General features: G+C 61.2%; 1 protein-coding gene across 1 annotated transcript; it reads left to right on the plus strand.

Annotated features, from left to right (window-relative positions):
• Positions 1–11,794: 11,794 nt before the first annotated feature.
• On the plus strand, positions 11,795–24,962 carry DNMT3L (DNA methyltransferase 3 like; the record flags this gene model as incomplete). Its single annotated transcript, XM_082692238.1, is given in 11 exon segments — positions 11,795–11,810; positions 11,977–12,104; positions 12,182–12,294; positions 13,194–13,365; positions 15,621–15,705; positions 16,721–16,809; positions 19,081–19,156; positions 19,781–19,920; positions 22,488–22,573; positions 24,490–24,626; positions 24,629–24,962. Coding segments are annotated over 11 exon segments (1,107 nt in total). The 3' UTR covers positions 24,694–24,962.
• Positions 24,963–27,195: the final 2,233 nt, after the last annotated feature.

A 27,195-nucleotide genomic window follows, 5' to 3' on the forward strand; every position in this document is an offset into this window, starting at 1 on the left:
CTGCTCTAATCTTTATTACTCCTCTACTCCCACAGGTGTAGGCTTTGTTGTTTGCTGTTCTTCCTCTAGCTCCTTTAGGTGTACGGTTAGGTTGTGTATTTGAGAGTTCTCTTGTTTCTTGAGAAAGGCTTGTATTGTTATGTACTTCCCTCTTATGACTGACTGCTGCACCTCAAATGTTTTGAACAGTTGTGCTTTCTTTTTCCTTTGTTTTCATTTTTTTTTCTAATTCTTCTTTAATTTTCTGGTTGACCCAGTCATTCTCTAATAGGATGCTCTTTAACCTCTTTCTATTTGTCTTCCTTCCAAATTTTCTCTTGTGATTAAGTTCAAGTTTTAAAGCATTATGGTCTGAAAATATGCAGGAAATAATGCCAACCTTTTGGTACCAGTTGAGACCAAATTTGCGACCCTCTCCTAGATTTTTGAGGGCATATAGGTTGTTGCTTAGATGTTTCCTCTTTTCTGATGTCTGCATTAGCACTAGAGCATCCTCTTGGCTCTGCTGCAGCTACCACCCAAAATGCTGGGTCTGTTGCTTTATTCATTGTCATTCAATTCAATGTGTTTTTTGATATTTCTCTTTAACCCATGGATTATTTAGAAAAGTGATGATTATTTTTCATGTGGTTGGAGACTTTTCTGTTATCTTTCTGCTTTTAATTTCTAGTTGCACTCCAGTGTGATCAGAAGACACATGTTATATGACTTCACTTCTCTTAAGTTTGTTGGGGTTTGTTTATTGCCTGGGATGCGGTCTATCTTGGTGTACAACTATGCACACTTGAAACAAATATGCATGTGTTGCTGTTGGGTGGGACACTCTGTAAATGTTGATGAGATGTTGGCTGTTGGCTGACGGTGATGTAGGGTCTCCCTACGTGTTTGCTGATTGTTTTGGCTATTGCTGGGTGGGGGATGGGATTTCTCCAGTAGCCTTGTGGATTCGTCTGCTCCTCCTTTCAGTTCTATTAGGTTTGCTGCACATTGTTTTCAATTTCATTGTTCATTGCATACTTGTCTAGGTTTTCATGTCTTCTTGGTAGATTAGCCATTTTGTCACTATGTAATGATAAAAGGGTCAGTTTTCATTGTTCTGGTCATTTGGTCACTTGCTTTGCTTTGAACTGTACTTGATTTGGTATTTAGATAGCCATGCTCTCTTTCTTTCCTTTTTTAAAGATTTATTTATTTACTTATTTATTTGGCAGAGACAGAGACAGCGAGAGAGGGAATGCAAGTAGGGGAGTAGGAGAGGGAGAAGCAGGCTTCTCGCTGAGCGGAGAGCCCGATTCAGGGCTCAATCCCAGGACCCTGGGATCATGACCTGAGCCAAAGGCAGAGGCTTAACGACTGAGCCACCCAGGCACCCCACCATGCTTTCTTTTGGTCCATGTTAGCGTACCGCATCTTTTCCCATCCACCCTATTACTTCCAATCTACCTAAATTGTTATAGTTGAAGTGAATTTCTTGTACACAGCCTATAGGCAGTCGTTTTTTAAAATCTACTGTGTGAAACCAGGCTTTTAACAGGTCTACTTAGAAAAAATCTACACTTAATGTGATTATTGATGTGTTATGGCTTAAATCCGCCATTTAATTTTGTTCTTTTTGTTCATTCTCTGTTCCCTTTTTTCTACCTTCCTGTGGGTTACCTTAACACCTTACAGGATCCTATTGTGATTTGTCTACAGTATCTTTTTGTATAGATTTGTGGTGGCTGCTCTGATATGCTGTTATCTATCATCTGATATGCATATTATCTATGCTATTATGTATGTTATCTACATAACTCATCACCATTTGATGGCATCGACATTTTCCCAGTTTGTGTGAAAGTATAGACATCTCACCTCATGTTACATCCTTTTAGCTTCCTCGTTTATAATATGATTTCCTGAAATATTTATTCTAAGTACATTTAGAACTACATCAGACAGCGTTATAATTTTTGCTTCCACTGTCAAACATAAATCTGTAAAACACAAGAGAAGAAAGGAAATGTATTCATCCACATTTTAACTCTTTTAATTGTTCTTTCCTTCTTACTGATATTTTAGAACTCCTTTTTTTTTTAAGATTTTATTTATTTATTTGACAAAGAGAGATCACAAGTAGGCAGAGAGGTAGGCAGAGAGGGTGAGGGGAAGCAGGCTCCCTGTTGAGCAGAGAGCCTGATGCGGTGCTTGATCCCAGGACCCTGAAATCATGACCTGAGCCAAAGGCAGAGGCTTAACCCACTGAGCCACCCAGGCGTCCCATTAGAACTCCTTCTTTAATCATTTCCTTTTGTCCTGATATTCTTTTATGGTAGGACTGCTTATGATAAATTCTTTTGGTTTTCTTCTATTGGAGAATTCTTGGTTCTTCCTTCATTCCTAAAGGACATTGTCACTGGACACAGAATTCTGGGTTGGTAGTTCTCCTTTTTCAACACCTGAAAAATGTTTCTCTCCTCCATGATTTCTGAAACTTGGTGTCATTTGAACTGTTTCTCCTATTATAGGTATAATGTCAGATCTCTCTCACTGATTTCCTTGTCCTTGTCCTTGGTTTTCAGAAGTTTTACTATGATGTGTCTCAGAGTGAATTTCTTTGGTTTTATCCTATTTGGGATTTGTTCACATTGTTGAATCTATAGGGCTTTATGACCTCTGCCAAAATTTGGGACTTTTTCAATCATCATTGCATGTACTTTTTAGCTTCATGCACTTTCTCTTCTCTGTCTGGGACAGGTGACATATCCTGTGGCTGTAGCCACCCAGGTCCCTTAGTTTCCATTCACTTTTATCAGTATATCATGTCTGTGTGGTTCAGACTGAGTACCTCTGTTTTTTTGTTTTTTGTTTTTTTTTTTGACAGGATTTTAATTCATAACTCTGAGATCAAAACCTGAGCTGAGATCAGGAGTAGGATGCTTAATCGACTGAGCCACCCAAATGCCTCTGGGTACCTCTGTTCTATCTTCAAGTTCACTGAGTTTTTCCTCTGACCCCTCCATGGAGTTCTGGTTTGTTTGTTTGTTTGTTTGTTTAATTATTTTTTTAGTTGTTATTTATTTGGCTATTGTATTTTCACTGGGTTCTTCCTTTCATCTTCTCTTTCTTCGCTGAGACTTTTTCTTGCCTGGGACTTGCTATTTTTCTACTTGTTTCTAATGTGTTCATAACTTCTCACGGAAGCATTCTTATAAGATCTGCCATATAAGATCTCCAGAGAAACATAACCAACAGTGTGCATATATATTATTTAAAAATTGGCTCACAGGATTATGGAGGCTGAGAAGTTCCAAGATCCACAGCCAGCAAGCTGGAGACCCGGCAGAGTTGATGGTGTAAGCTCCGGTCTGAAAGCAGGCAGGTCTGAGACCCAAGAAAAGCCCATGTTTCAGTCCAGCCTGAAGGCCAGAAAAGACCAATGCTCTAGTTCAGGGTGGTCAGGGAGGAAGAGCGCCTTCTTGCTCACGGGAGGCCAGCCTTTTATGCTCTTCAGGCCTTCCACTGATTAAGGAGCTGTTTTGGTCTGTGCCTGTTGGTGTTTCTGGATTGCTGGCTTCTTCGGTAGCAGGCCTCGGATATGAGGCAAAGATTTTTTTTTAAAAATCAAATCAGGGAAACAATCACCATGTTAATCCTTGGGTTCCGAGGTCCCTTGGGAGGTTGGTCTTCCTTCTCTCCACTGTTGAGTCTTTTTATATTCATTTTGTGTATAACACCCAGGGCTTTATGAGACTCAGCAGTAAGAACAAGGTAAAGCATGCCTGTCCCTCTTCCCACACGGAGATTGTGGTTTTTTTGGCTTCAAATTCTATATTTGCCACTTGCTCGCCGTTTATAAGCTTGTGCAAGTTAAATTCTTTGTAGAGGGTGAGACTCTATTTTTCTTTTATGAACATAAAATGTACCATTGTTTCCGGGGTGCAGGTCTGTGAGTCATCAGTCTTACACAATTCACAGCACTCACCGTAGCACAGGCCCTCCCCAACGTCCATCACCCAGCCACCCTGTCCCTCCACCCCCCTCCCCTCCAGCAACCCTCAGTTTGTTTCCTGAGATTGAGAGTCTCTTAGGGTTTGTCCCCCTCTCTGGTTTCGTCTTGTTTCATTTTTCCCTCCCTTCCCATGTGATCCTCTGTCTTGTTTCTCAAATTCCTCATATCAGGAAGATCATGTGATCATTGTCTTTCCTGATTGGCTTATTTCACTCAGCATAATACCCTCTGTTCCATCCACGTCGTTGCAAATGGCAAGATTTGGGGGTTATTTGATGGCTACATAGTATCCCATTGTGTATATATACCACATCTCTATCTGTTCATCTGTTGATGGACATATAGGTTCTTTCCATAGTTTGGCTGCTGTGGACGTTGCTGCTATGAACATTCGGGTGCACCTGCCCCTTTGGATCACTACATTTGCATCTTTAGGGTAACACTGTTATTTTAAAAACATGTATTAAATGCACCTTTTCTGCTGATGCATGGCCGCCCAAGTGGTCTTTGCCTTGACGGAAGGTTCTGGGTTGGTTTCAGCGGGAGGACACCGAGCCCACGCCCTCCTCCAAGATCCCAGGCGTGCCAGGTGTGCACGCAGCGTGGAGCGCAGAAGCATTTATTTAACAGCTATTCTGAGCCGGACGTTATTCTGGGAGAACAAAACTAACCAAAGTCGCTGCCCAAGAAGTTCCTACTCTAGCAGGAGACTCACAATGAACAGATAGATAAGTGACCCGGGCTGCACCTAGAGGCGGCAAATGCAGAAGAGGAAACCGAAGCAGAAAGAACGAGAGAGGCAAGGAGCAGGAAGGGGCAGGGTTTGCAGATATGAGAGGGAGACCACTGAGGAGACAGCTCTGAGTAAGCCCCGAGCGGCAGAGTCCGGAGAGCAGCATTCTAGACAGAGGAGCCACAGGTGCAGCGGTCCTGGGGAGGCACCTGTCCCGCGGGGGGCCGGCATTCCCTGCTCCCAAAACACACGGTGGGGCTGGCTCGTCCCTACTTGCCCCTGTCCTGCTGAGTCTGCAGAGAACCAAGGGCAGATGTGACCTGCTTCGTGGTTGCAGGGGTGGGGAGGCCACCGCCGGTGATGCGTGAGGATCAAGGAATGGAAACCACCGAGTGTCCCTCAAGGGAAGCGGTCAGAAGCCAGACAGAGCGTCCCATGGGCCAGGGAAAGGCCAGCCGGGGAGCCGGGCTGTGAGCGGGGACCTGCCCCACGAGTACGAAGGGCTCTAGGTGGCCGCACAGCATGTGTAGGGTGATGCCGCCATCGTGGAGAAGAGCAAGGGAAGAAGCGAGCCCAGGCACCTGGAAGGGCCCCCCGCCCCCCCCGCCAGCCCCGAGGTCGAGGAGGCCGGCGCTCCTTGCGCAGTCAGCACACTTCCATGTGGCCGCGGCTCCGTGAGACGCAGCTGCATTCATTTTTCTAGTAAAAATAGAAAATAGTGAAAATAGTGAAACTTTTTTAAAAGGATTTTTTTTTAAATAGAAAATAAAAGGTAGTGGAAAATATTCATGATACCAAGGAAACAGCAAATAATTAGAAATAAAGATAAGAAATCTGCAGCACCCACAGAAGAAAGAAACAGGGCACCTGGGTGGCTCAGTGGGTTAAGCCTCTGCCTCCGGCTCAGGTCATGATTTCAGGGTCCTGGGATCGAGCCCCACATCGGGCTCCCTGCTGAGCCTGCTTCTCCCTCTCCCTCTGCTGCTCCCCATGCTTGCAAACACTCTGTCTCTCTCTCTCTCTAATAAATTAATGAAATCTTTAGAAAGAAAAAAAAAGAAGAAGAACGAAACAGAAAGATACACCATGTTTCTGGACTTCATTTCTTAATTGTTTTTTTAAAAGTCTGTTCTTCCTTAATCTATGAGGCTCACAGAGTCCAATCCCATCGGTACAGAGGCTTTAGAACTTGACCCCAATGTTCTTTGGGAAGGTGATGGCACAGGCACAAAACCCTCCTGAAGACCGTGGTGCTACACATGTGCATGGTCATTAGCCCCCGGGGGGAGGGTGGGGGCTGGAGCCACCGCCGTGGCTGGAATCCCAGCCCCCACGCAGCAGGACCCGGACACACCCGAGGACGGATGACATCACACACGTGTCATTTCTAACACACTCGTGTGACTGAGTGGATGGAGTCCTCGTAGCCAGTCTTGAGACGAAGGGCAAATCTTTGCAAAAATCATGCCAAACACCAAAAAATATTCTGAATAAAGACATAAGTAGCAAAAATGAAACACAATACAGAGATCAAGATGAATGTCTTTTTCCTCTTGGGATGGAAAGGAACTTTTAAAGTTCAGTAGGAAAACTAGAGATCACGAAAGAAAAAGCCACTGGATGTGACTTAACAATGCAGGACAGTCGCGTGTACAAATAGCACTGAACACGAAGACGTCCGCGACAAGCCCAGGAGAACGCTGGCGGCCGACACGGATGACGTGAGAGTCAGTGTCTTTAATGTTCAAGCAGTGCTCGGATCAGAAAGGCAAGGACAGACAGTGGGAGTGAGACCCAGCACAGCGGAGCCAGGTTCCCCCATGTCCCCCCCCCCCCACGACCCCTGCCCAGCACAGTGGGGTGCTGTGGGGAAGGGGCGCTGCTCTGGGGCTCTGGAGCCCAGTGTCCCTAGGAGGCCATCCAGAGACAGGGAGGAGGCGGCAGTCCCCCGTCTTAGCCAGGAGAGGGGGTTGTCTGGTCATTTTTGTGGGGGGCACCCGCTCGCACAGCTGGAAGTGCATCTGGCCTTTCCCACTGGGGTTACAGAGTGGCCTCGTTTGGGGTCTTTGGTGTCCGCAGGAGCACTGGGGACCCAGCTCGGAGGTTTAGCCGCCTTGTCTCTCCCCTCTGCCTCTGTGGCTGAAGCTCCGAGCCCAGCACAGTTGGTCCCCTCAGCCCATGAGCCCAGGCCGGGCGCTGGCAGCTCCGCTCTGTCTTCCGAAGCCCGGTCACAGGGAGCCTCGGGAGGGTGTGGCGGCCAGACGGGCCCAGGACAGACTGTGTGCCTGTCCTTTGCCTGGGGGTTCATTTAGTCTCTGAGAAGTCCTGCAGGAAATGTGCTTGGCCCTCTGTCGCCCTTAACGTGCAAAGAATGTTCCCCTTCCAGCGCACTTACAGACACGGCACGTGAACGTGAGCTCACGGAACACCGGTTTGGGAAGCCAGCTCCAGGCCGAGCAGAGAGAGGCAGCCCCTCTGCCCAGGAGCCTGCCGTCCCGGGAGGGAGTGACGGCTCTGAGCTCCCGCTGCCCGGGCACTGTCCCTCCGTGTCCTCGGCCTGACCGGTCCACAGGCAGCCAGGACCCTCACCTGACATCTGGAGTAAAAGGAAAGGGTCCCGAACCCCAGCCCCGGGTGGACACTCGTGCCCGATCTCTTCCCAAACGTGCCTCAGGGCGGCGGTGCTGGCGTCTGCCCTCAGCCAGCTCTCCCGGGGACAGGCATCTCGGCCTCGGCTGCCAGGCCCCCCTCTCGCTTCATTTGCCCGAGAACCTTCTCCGGTTGCCCGGAGTGGGAGCCCCGAGCCCCTCCTGCTACTTCTGGGGCCGCTGCAGAAACAGAGGACAGCCTGCGGGCGGACGTGGGGCGGTCTCTCCCAGCCCCAGGACGTGAGCATCCGGCTTGCCTGGCACCTGGGCCGGGCTGGGAGTCCCTCTGGCTACTCGTGACCACCCCGCCCCGGCTGGCCTGGGGCCCCCCTGGAGTCTGGAGGACACCCGCCGGCCCGAGAGCACCTGAACTTCCCCGTCCTCCCCCAACCCCCGCCAGGATCAAGCTGTAGGTGACCCTGTCAGGCCGGAAGAGGGGGCTGGCAGCCCTGAGAGTGGCCCCAGGCACGTGGGTCCTCCTCCCGTGCCTCCGTGATCTGAGGCTGTGGGGGCTCCTGCAAAGGCTGTTGACGTGTTTGACCTGTGCCCACGCCCACCCCGCGGACGCCCCGGCCGTGGGAAGGCAGGGGGGTCAGGAGGCCCGGCCGGGGTTCACCGGGACAGCTTCGGAACAGGCCCCCGTGGGGCCTGGAGGAGGCCGGGTACACGGCTGGGGCTCAGCCAGTACTTCCCACGGAGGTGGAGGAGCCTATTGTATGTCCTGCCCTTTGCTCCCACAGGGGACTCTCCACGTGAGAGATGTTAGGCTTCCTGGGGTTTCCACGGGCGAGAACAGGTGTGCAGAGATCCCCAGAGGCCTGGCACCTGCAGCCAGCAGGAAAAGCCGTGTATCTCATGGTCTGGTCCTGGGGATGGTATTAGGACCTGAGCCGGTCACCAAGAGGCTAGCTCCTCTGGGGTCTGTCTCCAGACCACCAGGGCACCCGCGCTCTGTGACCTCCTGCAGACCGCTGCAACAGGGTGCCCAGGGACCCCTAGACAGAGAGCAAGGCCCCTGCTTGGGAGCATCCTGGGGCCACACCAGCACTTGTCCCCCACCCCGTGCAGAACGTTCTGTGAGCCTCCGCCCCACACGGTGAGGACCGGCGGCTCCTGCCCCCCCAGATGCTCTTCCTGCCCCGTGAGCCCCCCAGCAAGAACACGGTCCCTTCCGCGGAGCCAGAACAGCCCCTGCAGCCCTGCAAGGAGCCCGGTGTCCTCCAGACTCTAGAACAAGGCGGAAGGGCCCAGAGGCTCAGCAGCGACGCAGGGACCCAGCGTCCCTGTGATGATCTCGACCCCGGTGTCCTTGCTAAATGACACCCAAACGAAGCTAAGAAGAGGAGGAGAGAGCAACACAGGTGGTTCCACTGCAAAAAATTAAATTTAAAATTTAAAAAATGGGGGGCACTTGGGTGGCACCGTCGGTTAGCCGCAGAGAACGGGCTGGTGGTCGCTGCAGGGGGAGGACGAGGGGTCGGGTGACGAGATGGCTGGACGTGGCCAAAAGACACACCATTCCGGGTACAAAGCAGGCAAAGTCGTGAGAACACAGGGCACCGTGGGGACGACAGCTGACGCCGCCGCGTTGCTGAACAACGGAATAATGCCAGCAAGTTCCGCGCTTTTACCTGTACAGTCAGCTGGCCGAGCGCGCAGTCCCGGCTTCCCAGACTGCACAGCTGCCGCGTTATCCTCTGTCATCGGGGGACAGCCTGGCAGGTGGAGGTCTGTCCCCGCGGACGAGCGGCTGACAGTCACCCACGTGACCGGCTGCGGCGCACTCCCGTTTCCTCGGTTTCCCTCACGTCCTTTTCCCTCCCAAGACCCCATGGGACATTTCAGCTGCAGGTGCCCCTGGGCTCCTCTGGGCTGTCACCATGCTGTGGACGTCCTTAGCCTCTGCTGAGGACCTTGGTGGTTTGGAGAACGCCTGGGTGGGACCTTGCAGAAAGTCCCTCTACTGGAATCTTCGGCGATGTTCTCACAGGTCAAGCGATTGGAGCTCGTGGGCTGTTGGGAGGAAGACCCCAGAGCGGGAGCGCCCTCCGTGTCACTGAGGAAGTCAAGCCGGCCACCCAGCAGAGGGGGTCCGTGCAGACTTAGCCCCCACCATTCTGCACTCCTCGCCGGAAAGTCACCGGGCCCACATCCAAGCTGGGGGAAAGGGAGTCACTGCCCCTTCCCCCGGCATCACCCCAACATCTGCCCAGCCTCAGGCTGGGCCCCTGCGAAGTCCCCAGAGGGCCCAAAGGTGTCCCCCTCCCAACCACGGCCCTCACCCGCTGTCCCTGGGCCCATCCCAGCCGCAGTAAATGCCCCCGGCCCCTTCTTCCTCAGCCCGACTCTGGAAGCGACCCCCCAGCTACCCAAGCCAGCCCAGAACTCCCTCACCCTGACCCTTGCCCCCCTGCCCTCCCCTGCGGGAGCCCCGCCTCCACCCCAGCCCGGAGCACTGAGCCCCTAAGCCCCGCCCCCAGCACCCTCCCCCACCCAGCTCCCTAGCTGCCCCCCAACTCCGCCCCCTCCTCCCACACCCTAAACCTCCTCACAGAAGTGGCTCTTAACCCCGCCCATCCTGCGGGCGGCCCTCCCCCTCCCCCACGCACCCCAAACCCCCCCACCAGTATGAGAGCCCGCCTGAGCCCCTCGCCCTTCCACGCAGCACCCCCTGGCACTGAGGGGTTCCTCACGCCTCCGCCGCCCCGCCCCCGCCCCCGCACGTCAGGCGTCACGCGGGAGCCCTGCGCACCCCCCACCCCAGTTCTCTCCCGCCGGTCCGCACCCCTGGCCCCCTGTTCTTGGCCCGCAGGCGTTTTCTGGGAAGCCCCTTGTCACGGTGTCATGGCTCTCTCGCCCGAGGGGACCCCGAGTGTGGAGGCCCTGGGCCGCTCCGACCCCGAGCTGCCCCCCGAGGAGCCCTGGCAGGCCACCTGTGAAATCCGTGAGCCCTTCCGCCTGCTTCGGGCCTCCTGCGCTGGGGGTGTCATGGGGGAGACCACAGGACGGGTCTGGGGGACCCTGTGGGAGGAGAGAGCACGGCGGTGCCGGAGGGACCCACAGCTGGGGGTGGACCTGGGGCCCTCCAGGCCACCCCAGGCCCCCTGTCCTCCCCTTTGTGGAGAGAAGCCCAGCAGGCCCTACACAGTGGCGGGGGGCTCTGGGCCGGGAGGGACAGCCCACAGGGGACACACCGGGCCTCGGGGCATGATTGGCGCTCCCCACAGGTCTTCCTGGCCCGAGGTGCTGGGTCAGGAGGGGTAGGTGCTGGTTCAGGCCCGAGGTGCTGGGTCAGGCGGGGTAGGTGCTGGTTCAGGCCCGAGGTGCTGGGTCAGGCGGGGTAGGTGCTGGTTCAGGCCCGAGGTGCTGGGTCAGGCGGGGTAGGCAGCAGTGTAGGGGGGCTCAAGCTGGGTGATCAGGTGCGTCCCCCGCGCGGGGAGCCAGGGTTCTCAGGCAGAGGCCCACCGGCCGTCTCCTTCCGTCCGGGTCCGTCTCCCGCGGGGTCTCCGTGTGGTTGTCCCAGTCCCGGTCCTGGAGCCGGACGCAGAGCAGAGCACGGATGTGATCGTGGTGGGCTCCAGCGAGCTGTCCGCACCGGCTTCCCCGGCGCCCTGCAGAGGTGAGGGCTCTTTCCAGTACCGGTCCCTCCCCGAGGATGCCAGCCCCAGGCCTGGGCCATGTGTAAGGTGCCAGGCTTCTGGAATATTCACATGCCTGGCAGAGGCGGGGAGGCATCCTCCGCCCCCCGCCGCCCCTCAGTTGCCGTGAGATCAGGTCACCCTGTGACCCTTGGCCAGGTTTGCAGGAGAGGAAGGCCGGAGAGGGACCGGCCCTCTTCTTCTTTCGTTTCTCAGAGCTCCTTGCGTATGAAGTCAGGGTGAACCAGAGGGACATAGAAGGTGAGCCCCGGCGCGGGGAGAGGGCCGGGTCAGCCCGCCGCGGCCGCCTTGCTCAGCGTCTCGGAGAAGGCCGTGGCCGTGGCCGTGGTGGGGGTCCTGCCCCTCCCCCCGCACCCACCCCAGGGCCCCAGAGCTTCATTCCAGCGCCTCCCAGTGTCGTCCCGGAGTCACGCAGCCTTCCCCACAGTGGAGATTTTCACTTCACTTTTCATTCCCCAAAAAGAAACCCCGGACCCCACCTGGGGTACTGCCTCCCCTTTCCAGCATTAGGCAGCCGTGAATCTCCTTTGTTTTTCTGTGGATTTGTGTTTCCATTTGAATTTTCTAAAGATTTCTTCACTGGAGAGAGCCAGCGCGGGGGGGGGGGGGGGGGCGGGGGCAGACAGAAGGGAGAGCATCTGAAGCCTACCGGTGCCCAGCGCGGCCCAGCACAGAGCCCGAGGCGGTCACTCTGAGGTCGTGACCCGACCCAAGCCCAAATCAGGCGTCAGTCCCTGACCCACGGAGCCACGCACACCCCCATATGCACTTTAGGGTCCGTTTATCAATCTTTGCAAACAAAAGAACCCACACCCGAGAAGCCAGCTGGGACTCCGAGAGGGGAGTGTGCGGGGGGGGGGGGGGACCCGGCGCAGTGGCCAGGCCAAGTCCCCGAGCCGGGAGCAGGGGCTCCTGTCCCTCCTCGTGTTCCGCCGTGTTGCTGAGTGTGTCGCTCGATTGCCGGTGCCACGGCCCCCGATGTGACGCCCTCAGACGTGTGCATCTGCTGCGGGAGCTTCCAGGTGCACACGCGGCACCCGCTGTTTGAGGGCGGCATGTGCGCCCCCTGCAAGGTACGCGGGGAGCCCAGGGGGGCCTTGCTGGGGGCCTCGGGGCCGGGAGGTGCCAGCCCAGCTCTGCCCTCTCCAAGGACAAGTTTCTGGACTGTCTCTTCCTGTACGACGATGACGGGTACCAGTCCTACTGCTCCATCTGCTGCGCCGGGGAGACCCTGCTCATCTGTGAGAACCCCGACTGCACCCGGTGCGGCTGGGGGCGGGACTCGGCGGGGCGGGGGTGGTGGCGGCGGGAGGTGTGGCTCTGTGGGGGGGCTCAGAGGGGGCTCAGCCCGGGGAGGGGGGCCTCTGCGCAGCAAGTGGCTCAGAGCAGGGGCGGGGCTCAGCCCTGGTGGCGGGTTGCTGGGAGGGCAGTAGGACCTCAGTGCCCGGAGGACGCCTCGGCCTGGGGGGTGCTCAGAGCCGGCGGGAGGCTGGGACGGGAGGGCGGGACGGTGAGCCCCTGCCCACCATCTAGGGCTCGCCCAGCCTCTGGGCGCCTCAGCCGGAGTGTGGGGGCACGTGCCCCCAAGATGATTTCCATCTCCACCCCAGTGTCCTGTTTGGTGTGGAGCCTTGATGGGGGGGGCAGGGGGTGTCGGGAGATCTGCGTCCCCGATTTTCCTCCTCACTGTTGTCAGTGCCAAGGCGTGCGGCAAGCTCAGTCATGAGTAGGGAAGTGACGCACACCCGCTCCCCGGGGACAGGCGGTCAGGCTCCGGGCCAGACAGGGGCCGCCCACGCCCCAGCTGCGGTCCCCCCCGCCCCCCGGGCCACTGTACTTGCATCTCCCTCACACCTCCGGCTGGTGTCCTCACCCTCAGCTGGGCTGGGAGCCCCTGACTTCCTGCAGCCAGAGCGGATTCTGCGGAATCTGCCGGAAAATCGCAGCTCGCCCCCCGCACCGCTGTCTTCTGCAGACGCTCGCTCCTGTTCCTCTGGGCTCCTGGGAGGGACTGGGCCCCGTTCCGGGGGACAGCTTATTCTCACCCCTGCCCCCCGGGAGCATGAGGGTGGCTTCTCCCTCGCTCTGAAGCCAGAGCCGGCTCCCGGCTGCCCGGTGGCCGAGGGAAGGCCGCATCCGTGACTGTGACCGTTTGCCTCTAGATGCTACTGCTTCGAGTGCGTGGACACGCTGGTGGGCCCCGGGACGTCGGGGAGGGTGCAGGCCATGAGCAACTGGGTGTGCTTCCTGTGCCTGCCCTTCCCCCGCAGCGGGCTCCTGCAGAGGCGGCAGAAGTGGCGGGGTGGGCTGAAGGCCTTCTGTGACCGGGAGTCGGTGAGGGGCGGCGAGGGGGCGGGGGTGGGGGTGGGGGGGGACTGGGCTTCCAGGACTGATGGCGAAGCGCGGGGCCCTGACTGTCACGTTTCTCTGCTACCAGCGGCTCTGAGAGCCGATGATGAAACAGGCTTGAAGCAAATGCTGTTGCCTCATTTTCCTGCCGGGGTCTAGTGGACGCGCTTCTTCCAAGCAGGGAGTGAGCGTTCGCGGCAGGGGGGGGCTGGGGCTTGGCAGAGGTGCGCCCCGAGTCCGGCAAGTGGGAGCAAACCCCGAGGCGGCCCGCATGGGCAGGGACGGAGCGCAGCGGGGCACAGACGGGTCATGGACACAGGGCATGGACGCGGGACCTCTAGAGGGTGGAGGCCAGGAGCCGTGCGCTAGGCAGGAGCTGTGGGTTCATCCGAGTGAGTTGAGCCACGTCTTCCGAGTCCTAGCCCGTGGTTCCTGGGACGGGGGCCCATGTTGGAACTGGGGTCTGTGTGGGCGCGATTTAGCTCTAGGTCTCCGGGTGAGCCCCTGCAAGGCACTGACAGGTGTCGCAGGAGACAGGGATGGGGATACCCAGAGGGAAGCCAGCCACGTGACCCCGGGAGAGCGGTGGGAGGGACCGTCTGCCAGCCAAAGAGCTCTTGCCGGCACAGGGACGCGGGGCAGGACGACTTCCCTCGGAGTCCCGGCATGGAGCCAGACCAGCTGCACCCGGACTTGGGGCTTCTGGGTCTCCAGAGCAAACGCACAGGAGTGGTTTTAGGCCGCAGCTTGTATTTCATGTTACGGCAGCCCCAGGAAGCTAGGACGGAAGCGTGGTCACTCTGGGGGAGCAAGCGGGGACAGCAAGCGACCCACACCCAGATCTGTCAAAACTGGGCACCCCTCCAGCTTCCCCAGCCTCCGGCTCCCCCCCAGCCTCCAGATCCTTCTGGAGGTTGGGCAGAGTCTTCTCAGGCAGCAGGTCTCACCCCGTGGACGTGGGAAGAGGGCAGACCCCCAGCTCCGTGGAGTGGGCTTTCTGGGGCGGCTGCTGTGTGGTGGGAAGCAGGTGGGGTGACGGGGCTGCCCACCGCCCCCCAGGATGTGCCAGAGCCACCGTCTCACGGGCAGGGCTGGGGGTGCCAGCAGGCTGGGAGAGAACTGTGCCGACCCTGGGGTGCTTGGGGTGCTTCCCTCTCTCCGCGGGCTCCCCTCTATCCTGGGACCCGGGGCTGGCCCGGGGCACCCTTACCCAGCTGCTCGGCCACAACATTTCTGGGAACACCCGCACCTCCTTGCTGGTCCCCTGGCACCGGGTGGGCCTGTCAGGCACCTGGCTCTGCCCGGGGGAAGGGACAGCTTGTGCTCCACGCCCGACGGGCCTTATGGTGCTTCTTGGAAACAGAAGTGCGCGCGATCCTAGTAGAACCTCTCCCCGCCCACCAGTGCCGTCCGTCCCCGTGCAGCAGACAGCACGCGTGTCAGCTGCAGGAAGTTCCCCTCAGAAAGGAACTGGAGTTGGTGACAGAAGTGGTTTCAGGCTGGGTGGGGGCAGGAGGAAGGAGCTCCCCACCCCCACAGCTGCAGCAGGGGACCAGGACGCCCCCAGGGTCCACTGCCCTCCTCACATGCACCTCACCTCCGAACTCGCCAGCCCCCACCCATCGGCTCCAGCCCCGGCGCAGACCCTTCCCCGCGTGGCTCGGGGTCGCCTGCTCAGGCCTGGGCTCTGCCAGACGGCAGCTTGATGCCCTGTTCGTGGGGCACCGGAACCCCCAAGTGCATCCTCCTGGAGGCAGGGGCCCTGGGGTGTTTGATGCACAAGGGGGCATCCTGGAAGGGGCAGGTGGGCGTCCTCCGCGAGCTCTCCTGTCCTTTGTCCTCAGCTGGGCGCTCGCAGAGCTGCCCCGTGGCTCGGGGACCACCTGGCGAGCCCACGTGGGGAAGGAGAGAAGTCGGGGAATCCCACGGTCATGCTCAGGATCCCCCCAGAAGCCCAGAGGAAGTGCTTCCTCTCGGGATCCACGTTCCTTCTTCCGCCACCAGGAAAAGCCCCTCGCTCCTGCCTTCTCCGCGCTCAAGATGGCCCGGCGGGAGGGGGCTTCCGGGCTGGGGCCTCAGCCGGGGAGGGCACCTGGGGGCGGGGGCAGGGCCAGCCTGGCCTGGAGGCGCGTTCGGGGGTATCTCCCTCGGTCGGGAAATGCCTCTGCAGGACCAGAAAGGCTTCTCCTCGCGCCTCACGGGCTCTGCAGCCGTCACCCCGAGAATTGTGTTTTTAATAGAATTCGCTGGAGACGTATAAAACGGTGCCCGTGTGGAAGAGAGAGCCAGTCCGGGTGCTGTCCCTCTTTGGGGACATCAGGAGAGGTGAGTGGAGTGAGGCCTGCGGGTCCTTCCCTGGGGACGGACCCGAGAATGTTCCCTGAGGGTCAGGCGGCAGGCGGGCGGGTGAGGACCCCGGGGCTCCCTCCTGGGAGCCAACACGCAGGAGGCGAGGGTTGGTGTGAAATGTCCCGAAGTGGGCCCAGGCGGTCCTCCTAGAGGGGCCCACCGGCCGCGGCCTGCCCCACGGCCACCGAACACGAGGTCCACTCCGACCTCGCCGCGTGCCTGACCGCCCCACAGGGCTGCCAAGCTCTCCCTCTCTACACACACCCCCAGCTTGCCGGCCATGCGACGCCTTCCAGCCTTGCTGGGGGTCCTGCCCCCGCCTCCTGGTCCCTGCACTGACCCCCTCCTGCCGGTGCCTTTGGAAATCCTCTGGACTCTTCTGGGCCCAGTAGACATAGGAGGAACCCATGAAAACACTTCTTAGTCTCTGGTCAAATGGAATTGGGAGATTCATTCATTCCATCCGGGCCCTGTGCTCGGCCTTACGCACTGCGGCCAAGGCGGCCCGTGGGCACCACGCTCCGACCAGGGGCCTGTGGCCAGAGCGGGCAGCGGCCGCAGCGGCTGGCAGGAGGAGCCGGGAGTCACCGCCCCGGCCTCCCCACCCCGAGGCTGCTTCCCTTGGTCTAGTCAGTGAGATCCTTTCTGGACTCCTCGTCCCAGCCGCAGGCCGAGGGCTCCTGCCACCACGCCCACGTGTCCCACAGCTGGCCGGGTGACATCAGCCGGAACACCACGGCCTGGCGGGTTTCCTAAGCCAGAGCCCGACACCACAGCCCCAGAAGGCCTGGTTTTGCAACAAATCCCTTGACTTTCTTACGTCAGCACCGGGGGGTTTGCTGGCTTGGCCTGTAGCGTCGCACACAGCGTCGTCCTCAGCCTCGCGAACCAGCGAGCGTTTGCTCGTGTTTTCGGATCAGCCATCGGTCGTTTTCCACGGCGGGGGTCACGCACCGGCCCTTCCGCGCCCTCCTCTTGTCTCCCCGCGCAGAGCTCGCGAGTCTGGGCTTCCTGGAGAGCGGCTCCGCCCCGGGGGGACTGAAGCACCTGGACGATGTCACAGATGTCGTGAGGAAGGACGTAAGCGCTGCCGCGTGCCGCCCGGCGCCGGGACGAGCGCGGTGTGCGGGAGATCCGGGGGTGGGGGCGGCGGGTGGCAGGGATGGCACCCCAAGGCAGGGGAGAGAGGAGAGGGCCGTGTTCGTGGGCCCCACGCTGCCCACAGCCCAGAGCGGAGCTGTGGGCCCGTCTCCACCAAGGCGCGGAGATCCCAGGGCACCGGCACCAGGGACAGCGCGGCCCAGGCAGTGGGCTCCAGCCCCGCCTGGGGTCTCAGGGAAAGTCTGGAACCCAGCAGTTCGTCGCTGGGGACACTCTCCGAACACAGTGATGGAATGTTCTGGCTCCCTCGAAGGCTGTCTCTTGCTGGCTGGGGCAGTGGCCTGGGAGGAAGTGCCTTGAGATGACTCAGGAGGCCCTAGCTCTGCCGGCAGCCCTTTGCAGCTGACGGGAGGTGGCTGGGCAGCTTCCCCTGGTGGCCCCGGGGCAGGAGGACCTGGTCTGTCGGTCTCTGGTGCAGGAGAGGTGGCTGAGAGCCACCAGCCGTGGGCAGGGCGTCTGGGCCGGGAGTGCCGGCTGCTGAAGGGGGCGGCCGGCCACGAGGAGGGGCCCACGTGGGGTTGTGCTCTCCCTGCCCCACGGCTCTGCCCCCCGTCAGGCCTGGAGCTGGTGGTCCGAGGGGCTGTCCCTCCTCTCTGGCTGCGCCTGGGGAAGCCGGGCAGCCTTGTTGCATCCCGGGCCCCCCTGCCCCAAAGCTGGTGCGGCCTCTTCGTGGGGCACACCGGAGCCCCACACCCTTAAACGCCACGCCCATGGGCCTCCTCCAAGACCCCCGTCTGCCCGCGCCCCATCCCCTTTCGAAGAACCCCCGTGGGGCCTTTCTGGAGCCCGACCCTGCGTGATGCTTCTCCCAGACCCCAGGGCAAGGTCCTCCCTCAAGGGTAAGACAGGGCGTGGGACAGGCTGGTGACACGAGGCCTCCCCTGCCCGGGGCATCTCCCTGCCCCTCAGCTAAGCCCGCGGACACCCGCCTTCCCCGCGGTTAGGAACAAGGCGGGACCCCCATCTTCTGTGGCAAACCTCATCGATAGTCCCGTGACGCCTGCGATCAGGGACGTGTGGCGGCGTTCCTGACGCAGTACTGGAAACCTGTGTTCTCTCCGTAGCCCCAGGGACACCTGTTCCAGCAAGCCCGGCTCAGGGGTGCGTGGCGTCCCTCAGCGCCCCACGCCGCCCCTCCGGCCTCACTTGCTCTCGCGAGGCCCGTGACGCGGGCCAGGCTGTTGGCAGCCCCTCCTAGAGGCGGGGCGCGGTGGTCCGCACCTGCACCTGCTGCGGCTTCCCCGGATGGGGGCTCCGGTCCAGGCTGGAGGGGGCCGGCAGCTGCGGGGGGCCTGGGGGGCCTCGTTTAGACTCGGTTTTTCTCCGTGCAAAACTTCGCGGCCCCCGGTTCCGGGGGCGAGCGGCTGACTGTGGGGACCGTCAGCCCACACTCTGCTTCTCGCCCTGACGCCCTCTCTTCTGTGCAGACACCCGGGCCGTCCCTGAGCCCAGCGGCCAGACGCCCCCTGGGGGGACACGGACACTGGCTGGAGGGGACACAAGGGTTAGGAGCGAATCATGGGATGTGGCTCTTGGTTAGCAGCTCAGGGCGGTCGGAAATCCAGTCGTCAGGTGTCTGGGTCTCCCACGAATTTCTTTATTTAGTAGAATGACAGAGCCTAGAACTGTCCGCGGGAATCCCTCCGGCCCCGGAGAGGGGTCGTTGGGTCCCTGTGGTTGAAGAGCGTCCTTCTGTTGTCTGCCCGGGTGTGAGCGGAGGTGGATTTTGTCTTTTTCCGTGGGCCTGCAGGGCCGCTGACGGCTGCTGACGGCTGGCGGGGAAGGTGGTGGCCAGCGGTCAGCTCCGGGCCACCGGCTGTCCCGTCAGGCGCGCACAGAATCCGTATGAATCCCAGCCAGTCCCTGTGCCGACCTTCCCGGGGCGGCTCTGTAAGACGCAGAGAGGTCACCTCAGACCCCACGTGCCCTGCGGGGTGCTGGCCTCTCCTCAGAGGACAGAGGCTGGGCTCCGCGTGTCCCCGAGGCCGGGGCCACCAAGAGCCACCGTGGCAAGTCTGACCTGGTGGGCCTCACTGTCCCACCGGGGTCCTGTGGGGTCTCGACCTCATCGCAAGCCACCCACCTGGGCACACGGGGTGCCCGCTGCTGTGGGGGCTCTTGGGCTCTGCGAGCCTGTGGCAGGACAGGGCTGTCCCGCGCGGCCATCGGCAGTGTGCCCGTCTCCGGCAGGTGGAAGCGTGGGGCCCGTTTGACCTCGTGTACGGCGCCACACCCCCCTTCGGCCAGGCCTGCGACCACCCGCCAGGTAAGACACGGCGGCCCGCCCGCGTCACAGCCCTCCTGTGCCCACCGTCCTGCACCTGAGCGCCAGCAGCCTGCGTTCCTACACACAGCCGTGCCCGGGCCTCCCCCGCACGAGCAGCCGGCCCGCGTGGGGGGTACGGTCTGTTGGGTTTGAGCCCCGGGAAGCCACACGGCACCGGACAGTGGCGGTGGGGAATCTGTCACCCCAGAAGCTGCCGGGCCCCACCTGCTGTGCGTCCTGTCTCTGTCTCTCGTGCTCTGCGGGATGCATTCTCGGGGAGACACAGACAAGCTCTTGGCTCGCAGGCCCTTCTTGCCCTGCGCTGCTTGACGTGCCTCGGCCCTTTCCTGATGCCGGCGCGCTGGGGGAGGCTGGGGTCGGCGCCCGGGACACACGGACCCCAGGGCCCTGGAGGCCCAGTCACTCTGGAGGGGACAGGCCTGCCCTGGGGAGCACGTGGGGGCCCGGGCCAGGCCAGCCACACCGGAATGGCCTTCCCACAGTCACCCCTGCCTCCCCAGCCCCTCAGCACCCCCTCCCCACACCTGTCCACCCTCCCCCAACCCCCTAGCCTCCCCCTCCACCGCACCCCCTCACCGGCAGCCACCCCTGCACACCCCGCAGCGTGGTACCTGTTCCAGTTCCGCCGCGTCCTGCAGTACGCCAGGCCCAGCCCGGGCAGCCGGCGGCCCTTCTTCTGGATGTTTGTGGACAATCTGGTGCTGAGCCAAGATGACCGGCACGTAGCCACTCGCTTCCTGGAGGTACGAGCCGCAGTCCGGGCGGGCGTCCGGGCGGGTCAGGGTGGCCTCCCCGGGGACAGCAGGGCTCACGGCCCCACCCGGAGCCTCCCCTTCTCGGGGCTCAGGAGGGCCCACTGCTCTCCCGAGGCACAGACCCTGCTGTGGCCTTGGGGGGCGTCCGGCAGCCCGTGGTTCCTGCACTTCCTTCCGCACATGCCAGCGTGGGGCTCGCGTCCGTGCCCAGAAACACCTCCGTACGCCGGGCACGCGGGCACACGCCGGGCACGCGGGCACACGCCACACACATGCACAGAACCGCACGTGCCTTCGGCCTCTGGGCGCCGACAGCCTTGGGTGTTCTCTCTGCTCCCCTGAATTCTGACCCTGAGAGCGGCCGCCCTGGGCTCCCCTGGCCAGGGCCCTCCCGGCACTGACCCCCTGGGACAGGACACCTTTGGGGCCTGGCGTCGCCTCTCAGGACGACCCCCCCACACTCACAGCGGAAAGCTCCCGGGCACCGGGCCCTGTCCCCTCGCCTGGCTACCTCGGGGGCGCTTTACGCAATGCCTCCGATCTGCGGAGGCTTTCTCCCGAGCCGGCCCCTCCGAGCCCCTCCGCTGCGGACCGGCCCCTCGTTTGCCGCTTCAACGGCGTGTTTTGTGGCTTTACGTGGCTCAGTCGCAAAAAAGAACTGATGCAGGGCGTGCGGGGGCGTCTGTGGGACGGACCCGGGGGGGCGTGCGTGCGCCAAGGGCTATCATCCTCCCGGCGGCAGCCCTCTGCCGGTGGGGCAGTCCCGGCCCCCGGCCCCCGCGGAGACACGGGCCCACGGGGGGTGCGCACTCTTCCTTGCAGTCCTGCTGTGTGGGGGCCTGGGCCCCCCCGAGGTTTACTGGACCTTCGGCCTTGCCACCTGGCGGGTTCGGAGTGTGCGCGGCTCACGGCGCTGTCGGTCGGGCTCCTTCGGGTCCGCGGCCTCATCGCGTCACCTTGAGGATCACGGCGGTTTCTGGCCAACTCGGTTAGACTTTCTGGGCGTCTGGGCCGGTCCTCTGCAGAGAGCAGTCGTCTCGTCCGACGTCACACCTGCGGGGCCCTGCCCTTGCCTCGTGGTGCAGTGCCTGCCGGACGCTGTCGGAGCGCGGCGTCGGCGGGACACCCGGTCGGGGTCTGCCTGTCCCAGAGATGGGTCCCGCGCTCCCCGCGCCCCGTGTTTTCTCTAACACCCCCGTCTTGCCGTGCACGCGCGTTCCTGCCGGGGTGGGGAGACCTCGACGTGCCGCACGTGGTACCGTGTGTTTTCGCCCGGCGGGTGACCGGTGTTCTGCACAAACGTTCACAACAGCCGCCTGCCGGCTTCCAAAGGAGAGAAAGCTTCGTCCCAGAACCCCGCAGACACAGGCGGGGCACGGCACGTGCACGTCGTCGGTGACGGTAGTCGGGGCGACAGACAAGGACGAGGCGATCGGGGGCGGACGACACCCAGCCTTCTCAGCGGGGGGCCGTGGAGACACCCAGGGTGGGTCCCCACTGACAGGCCCAGGCGGGGCGTCCTCTCCACAGCAGAGACTTCCGCTGACTGTGCCCGGCAGGGCCGTGTTTCTAGGGCCTGTGACGGGGTCTGAGGTTAAACGTTTGCTCACCTACGTGCAGTTGGAGCGCGGCATTTCCACGTTCTCGTGTCTCCACGTCCTCCAGGAGGCCGGGCTGTGCGTCTGCCCCCCCCCGGGGATTCCGTCCTGGGCGGCCGGCCCTGCCCGGAGCGGGAGAGGATGTGAGACGGATTCGTAGGCCTCGGTGTCCAGAGCGGAAGGGCCGGCTCTGACCTGGAGGCCTGACCACATGTTGTAGAGAACCGGGCTCCCGGGGCTGCTCACGAGCCTCATTCCCCGGCCACCCGGGCAGGTCCCGGTGGTGGGTTCTGGGGGACAAACCCAGAAACATCTGTCCCTGCGGAACAGGCAGTCACTGCGTGTCTCTCCCCGCTGGGCCTGTGTGTGCAGGAGGCCGCCCGAGTGTCCACAGCGACGGGCTTGGGAACGGTGCTCACGGGCCGACCAGCCTGTGTCCTGCTGGGTGTCAGGGACCAAGGGGCTTCCTGCCTCAGTTTCTCCTTGATGCCCCCCCCGTGGCTCCCCCTCCTGTTGGGGGAGGGTCCGTCTCCCTCCCACCCCCACCCCCACCCCATGCTTCAGGGGCTCCAGGATCCCGGCAGCCCCCTCAGCTCCCGAGGCCAGCCTTTCAGAAAACTCCTTTCTCCCGGCAAAGCCTTTTATCTTTCCGAAGCAAAACAGCTTTGGCAGCAAGACCGCGGAGGTCACTGTCCCGCAGGGCGGTCTTCCTCTGTGCTGGTGCGGGGGGGATCCCGCGCCTGCGACCCCGGGGAACGAGAAATGGGCAGTCCACCCGAGAGAAGTTCTACGACACGATCTCAGCCTCTTTCCCTCACGAGGTCATAAAGGGAAAGAGCGCGGTAGCCGGAGACACAGTCAGGAGGGCCCGGCCTGGTGCCCAGGGAGGCTGAGGCCTGCCGGCACCGAGGGGCCAGAGGTCATCCCGATTCCCCAGCCGACATTCCCACCCCACAGGCTGACCCCGTGACCATCCAGGACGTCTGTGGCCAAGCCGTCCGGGACGCCGTGCACGTGTGGAGCAACATCCCGGCTGTGAGAAGGTTCCCTGTGTGTTCCACGGCCCGCGGGCGGGGGGCTTGGGGGGCACTGGTGCGGCGTGGGTTTCACCAAAGGAACACAGAGCCCTGTCCGGGTGGCCTCCGTGCCCAGGCCAGGGGCTGGGTCTGGCGGGCCTTAGGTCCACGCCCCAAATTCAGGGCAAATCCAGGTCAGGAACAACCACTCCCACACGGGGGGCCTCTCCCCAGCTGCTGGCGCGGGGCCCGTCCGGGCTTCTCCCCGCGGGGCTTTGCGGGGCTTCCCCGAGTCCCGGGAAGACAGTCCCTGCTCCCAGACACCCGTCACCTGGCCACGAGCGCCTCCCCGCAGCCCTTTGAAGCTGCGCCCTGCCCTGCACACCCCACACCTGCGCACGCTCATCCACACCCCTGCACACGCTCACTCACACTTTCTCGCTCGCGCAGCCTCACCCACGATGCATTTCTGGGCTGTGCTGAACAACAGCCCCTCAAACGCGCCAGGCTCTGGGCCCCCCGTGCCCCTCCCCCGCCGCCAGAACATTCTCAGGACGGTTCTTTCCCACAAACGTCTCGTCTGCCTCGCAGCCCCCGCATCCCCACACCCCTGCTCCCCCCAGCCCCGCTGCTCCGACAGCTTTCTGCTCCCAGGACGCCTGCCCCCCCCCTCCTGTGCCCCAGAGCCCCTAAGGACGCGGCAGCCCCTCCCCCAACCCCATGCCTTGTGGCTCCTGCCCTGGTGTTGAGCCGACATTGACAGGATCCAAGCGAAGTCGTGCCTTTTCCCGCAGCTTCTGGACACTTCTGTCCACCCGCCTCCCAGTGCCGGCACGCCCCGGCAGGTGCTCACGGCAGAGCCCGCCGGCCCGGCACTCGCCAGACCCACACCGGGTTCAGAGTTTAGGCGGAGCCCAGGGGAAGCAGCGTCCGCACGTTTTCTGAGCCTTGACCGCCGCGACCGTCAGGCCGCCCCTTCTGCCCCGCTTCCCTCTCTTCCCCGCCTTGGGGGCGGCAGGCGGGGGCCAGGGAGATGCAGGTGCCCAGGGAAGCACTGGGGCTCCTGGTTCCCGGAGGCAAAGCTGGAAGCAGCGTCTTCACACGACGCTTTCCCTCAGGCTCACGTTGTCTCCGGGAGACGCGACAGCCTCAGGCTCGCTCGCTGCAAGTGGAAGCATTTTGCCGACAGCCAGGGTTGTCCCTTGGACCCCTTGGACGGGAAGTGGGGGGGCTGCCCCGGGGAAGCATCTGGGGAGGGGACTGGGACTGGCACGTGTGTTTCTGGCTCCTCATTCGTGCCTTTAATCCCCAAAGTAAACCCAGAGGAGTTCCCCTCTGCGGTGGGGTGCCTGGGAGCCCGAGACCGGGCGCAGGGTGGGGGGCCGGCTGCGGCGTCTGGAAGCCGTGAGCCCCGCCGTCTGCTCAAACTGCAAGGCGGGCGGCGTGCGTCTCCCCCGAGGCCGGCCCCCCACGCAGGGCCTCCAGCGCCGGCAGCCGCAGGACCCTCGAGGACCTGCTCCACACGGCTCGGCTCTCGGGGACAGGGGTTCCCCGGGAATGCCACGCAGCACAGTTTGCCCAGCTTTGCCCACTGGGTCCTGCCCTTTCTTCTGCGTGGTTCCCTCCGCGATGGCCTCTTCCCACGGGAAGTGGACCTGCAGAGCTGGGGCCAGGGTCCCAGCTCCTCCCTGGGGGGGGGGGCAGGGGGTGCCATCTCGTCCCCGACCGCCAGGACGGCTCATCGTCTACCGCTGGCTGGGAGAGCCCCGGGAGAAGGGCCGGGGCTTCTAAGGACGCTTCTCTTGGAGACCTCTGGGTCGTCTAGCAGGACCGGCCCCAGCAACTTCCCCATGTGCTGCCACCCCCGCCAGCCACCCCCCCGCTCTGGTCCCCAGGGCCGTGGGCAGCTGGGGGTGGAAATGATCGGCCCTCTCCCCCGGCAGCAGGCACTCAGCCCTGGCTTCCCACGACGAACTGTCCCTGCTGGCTCCGGACAGGCAGAAGACAAAGCCCCCAGGCCAGGGACCAGCCAAGCTGGTGAAGAATTGTTTTCTCCCCCTGAGAGAATATTTCAAGTATTTTCAACAGAACTCACTTCCTCTTTAGAAATGATTTATTTTACCTTGAAGAAAAAAGACTTTCGTTAGAACCAGGCAACTTTCCTTACATTGTTTCTTTTTTCCTTTCAAATTATTATTCTGTTTGCTTGATTTTGGATTTTCCAAGGTTGCCACAGACGTGTCTTCCCTTTGGGTGTGGTGATGAGGACCCAGCCCTGCGGTGCCCTTCTCCGAGGTGGTGGTGGGGGGGTGACGTTCCCAGCCCCCGACCCTTACGAAGCATGTTTGCTGCTGAAAATGTTTCTGTGTGCCGGTTGAGAAGTTAAAAATATATTTATCGTGCTGGTTATGGGTCACATTCTTGTGTTTCTGTGTGGAAGGCCGGCCTTGACTGTATCCTCTGGGACGGGGCGGGTCTGGGGTTGGGGGAGATGAGAGGACCCGCTGTCCTGAGTGGGCGTGGCCCGCGCTCCCTCGGTGCCCTTGGCCATGCTGGCACGTGACCGCCGTAGGCCGTGATCGTGAAAACCACCCAGCCTGACAACAGCCGCAGGAAATCGCAGAATGTTACACTTGGCAAGCAAAGGGAGCACGGACAGAAGGACAGAGCAGGGCGCTCAGAGGCCAGATCCGAGCCCGAGGCACAAGCCCGCTGGGGCCCCTCGCACGAGAGGGACTTGCTCGCAGAAGGCGGGACCCCTGCGCACCCCGTCCGGTCGCAGAGCTGGCTTCAAGTCACACATAATGAACCCCAAAGTGATCTTTCCCGATGAGCCCGGGAATCCCCCAGGGATACAGATTAGATGGTAACAGACAGCTTGTCCTGGGCGTCGGGGCAGGGGCGACGAGCCCCCGGGGCCCATGCCGGCGCTGGCAGCCACGTGCACACCTTGCAGAGGAAAAGCGGGGCTAAAATTGGACCTCCCGAAGATCTTTTTAAAAAAATATCTTGAAGTAGAATATTCGTGGTAAGGGTTAATTTTATGCTCCGACTCGGCCGGGCCACGGGGCTCAGGTATTTGCTCCAATGTTATTCTGGGTGTTTCCGTGAAGGTGTTTTTGGATGAGGTTATGTTTAAATTGGTGGGCCCTGAATGGAGCAGATGACCTTTCACGACGTGGGGGCAGGCGGTCTGCAGGTCTGTGCCACCCCACCAAGTCGTACGCTGAAGTCCGAGCCCCCAGGACGGTGGTGTCAGGACATGTTTGGGGCGGTGACTTGGGAATGGGACGAGTGGCCTCATCAAAGAGGCGCAGAGTGGTTCCCTGCCCCCCGTGCCGTAGGGGGACACCACATGGGGACACCACGTGAGGGTGCGCGACAGGTGTGTGGCCCGGAGGAGGACTGTCACCCGCTCGGCCGGCCCCAGGCCTGGGACTCGCAGCTTCCAGAGCTGTGGGCCGCACGTCTCCACCATTCAGAAGCCACCAGTGTGTGCTGTCTTGTTACAGCGGCCCAGGGGCCTGACACAGCGGGCCTCTGCCCACCCGAGAAGGCCTGAGGGGAACAGGTTGGCCTCTGAGCAGGGCCCTCTCTGGCAGACGGCCTGTGGACTCTGGCGAACCCCCTCCCCGGGTCTCTGGCCACCCAGCGCGCCCCCCACATTTCAGATTTATCGCGCCTCGGTAGTTCCGCGAGCCCATCCTTGCCATCGGTTGTAGAGAAGCCTGACTAATACAGAAGTCCTCCCTGAGTCCACATAAACCCTCTCTCATGGGTGGACAGGACAGTCCTTGGGCTTTGGGGTCCCAGGTCTAGGGGCCAGGGGTGAATTTAGCAAGATGAGTATCGAAATCAAGATCAGAGGTGCGTGAGTGGCTCAGTCCGTGAAGCGTCATGATCCGAGGTTCCCGAGATCGACGCCAAGCTCTGGGCCAGACCGTGACCGCACCCCAGGAGGGGCCCAGAGCTGCCCCTGTCCTCAAATGCCTTGAGAGTCTCCAAGTTTTTAATCCCACCCACAGACCCCAAAGGTGTCCCTGTCCTGATCCCTGGAGCTTGCGAATGTCACCTTCTGTGGCCAGAAAGGATGCTGCCGATACGGTGACATCAGATGGGAAGATTGTCCGGGGTTACCCTGGGGAGGCCCTAAATGTGGTCACGAAGGTCCTTGTCAGGGGAGGCAGAGGGAGACCTGACCCGGGACAGGGAAAGTCATGACCCTGGAGACAGAGAAGCCAAGAGAGCCTGGGGCCTCCAGGCGCAGGAGACAGGAGACGTCCCGCGCGGAGACCCCGGAGGAGCTGTGATGCAGGTGGCAGCCTCCCGAACTCGCAGACCACGCATTTCTGTTGCTTTGAGATGTCAAGTTTGTGGAGCTGTCGGCCGGCTTCGCCAGGAAACAGGCACACCCGCTGGAGAAATGATGAGCTCCCTGGACCAGGGACCCTGCTGAGGGCTGCCCCCATGTCCAGGCTGTGCCGACGCCCAGGGAGCTGCTCAGGACGGCGGAGGGGGAAGCCTGGGTCTCAGCATCCAAGTGCAAGTGCACGCCGCCCCCTCCCACGGCCGAGACCTTGATCCCCAGCTGGAACACCAACCCGCTCGGTGCCCAGGGCTGCCTAGATGCTCCTCCAGCAGATTCTCCC

Source organism: Mustela nivalis (genome assembly GCF_964662115.1).
Source record: "Mustela nivalis genome assembly, chromosome: 1".
NCBI lineage: Eukaryota > Metazoa > Chordata > Mammalia > Carnivora > Mustelidae > Mustela > Mustela nivalis.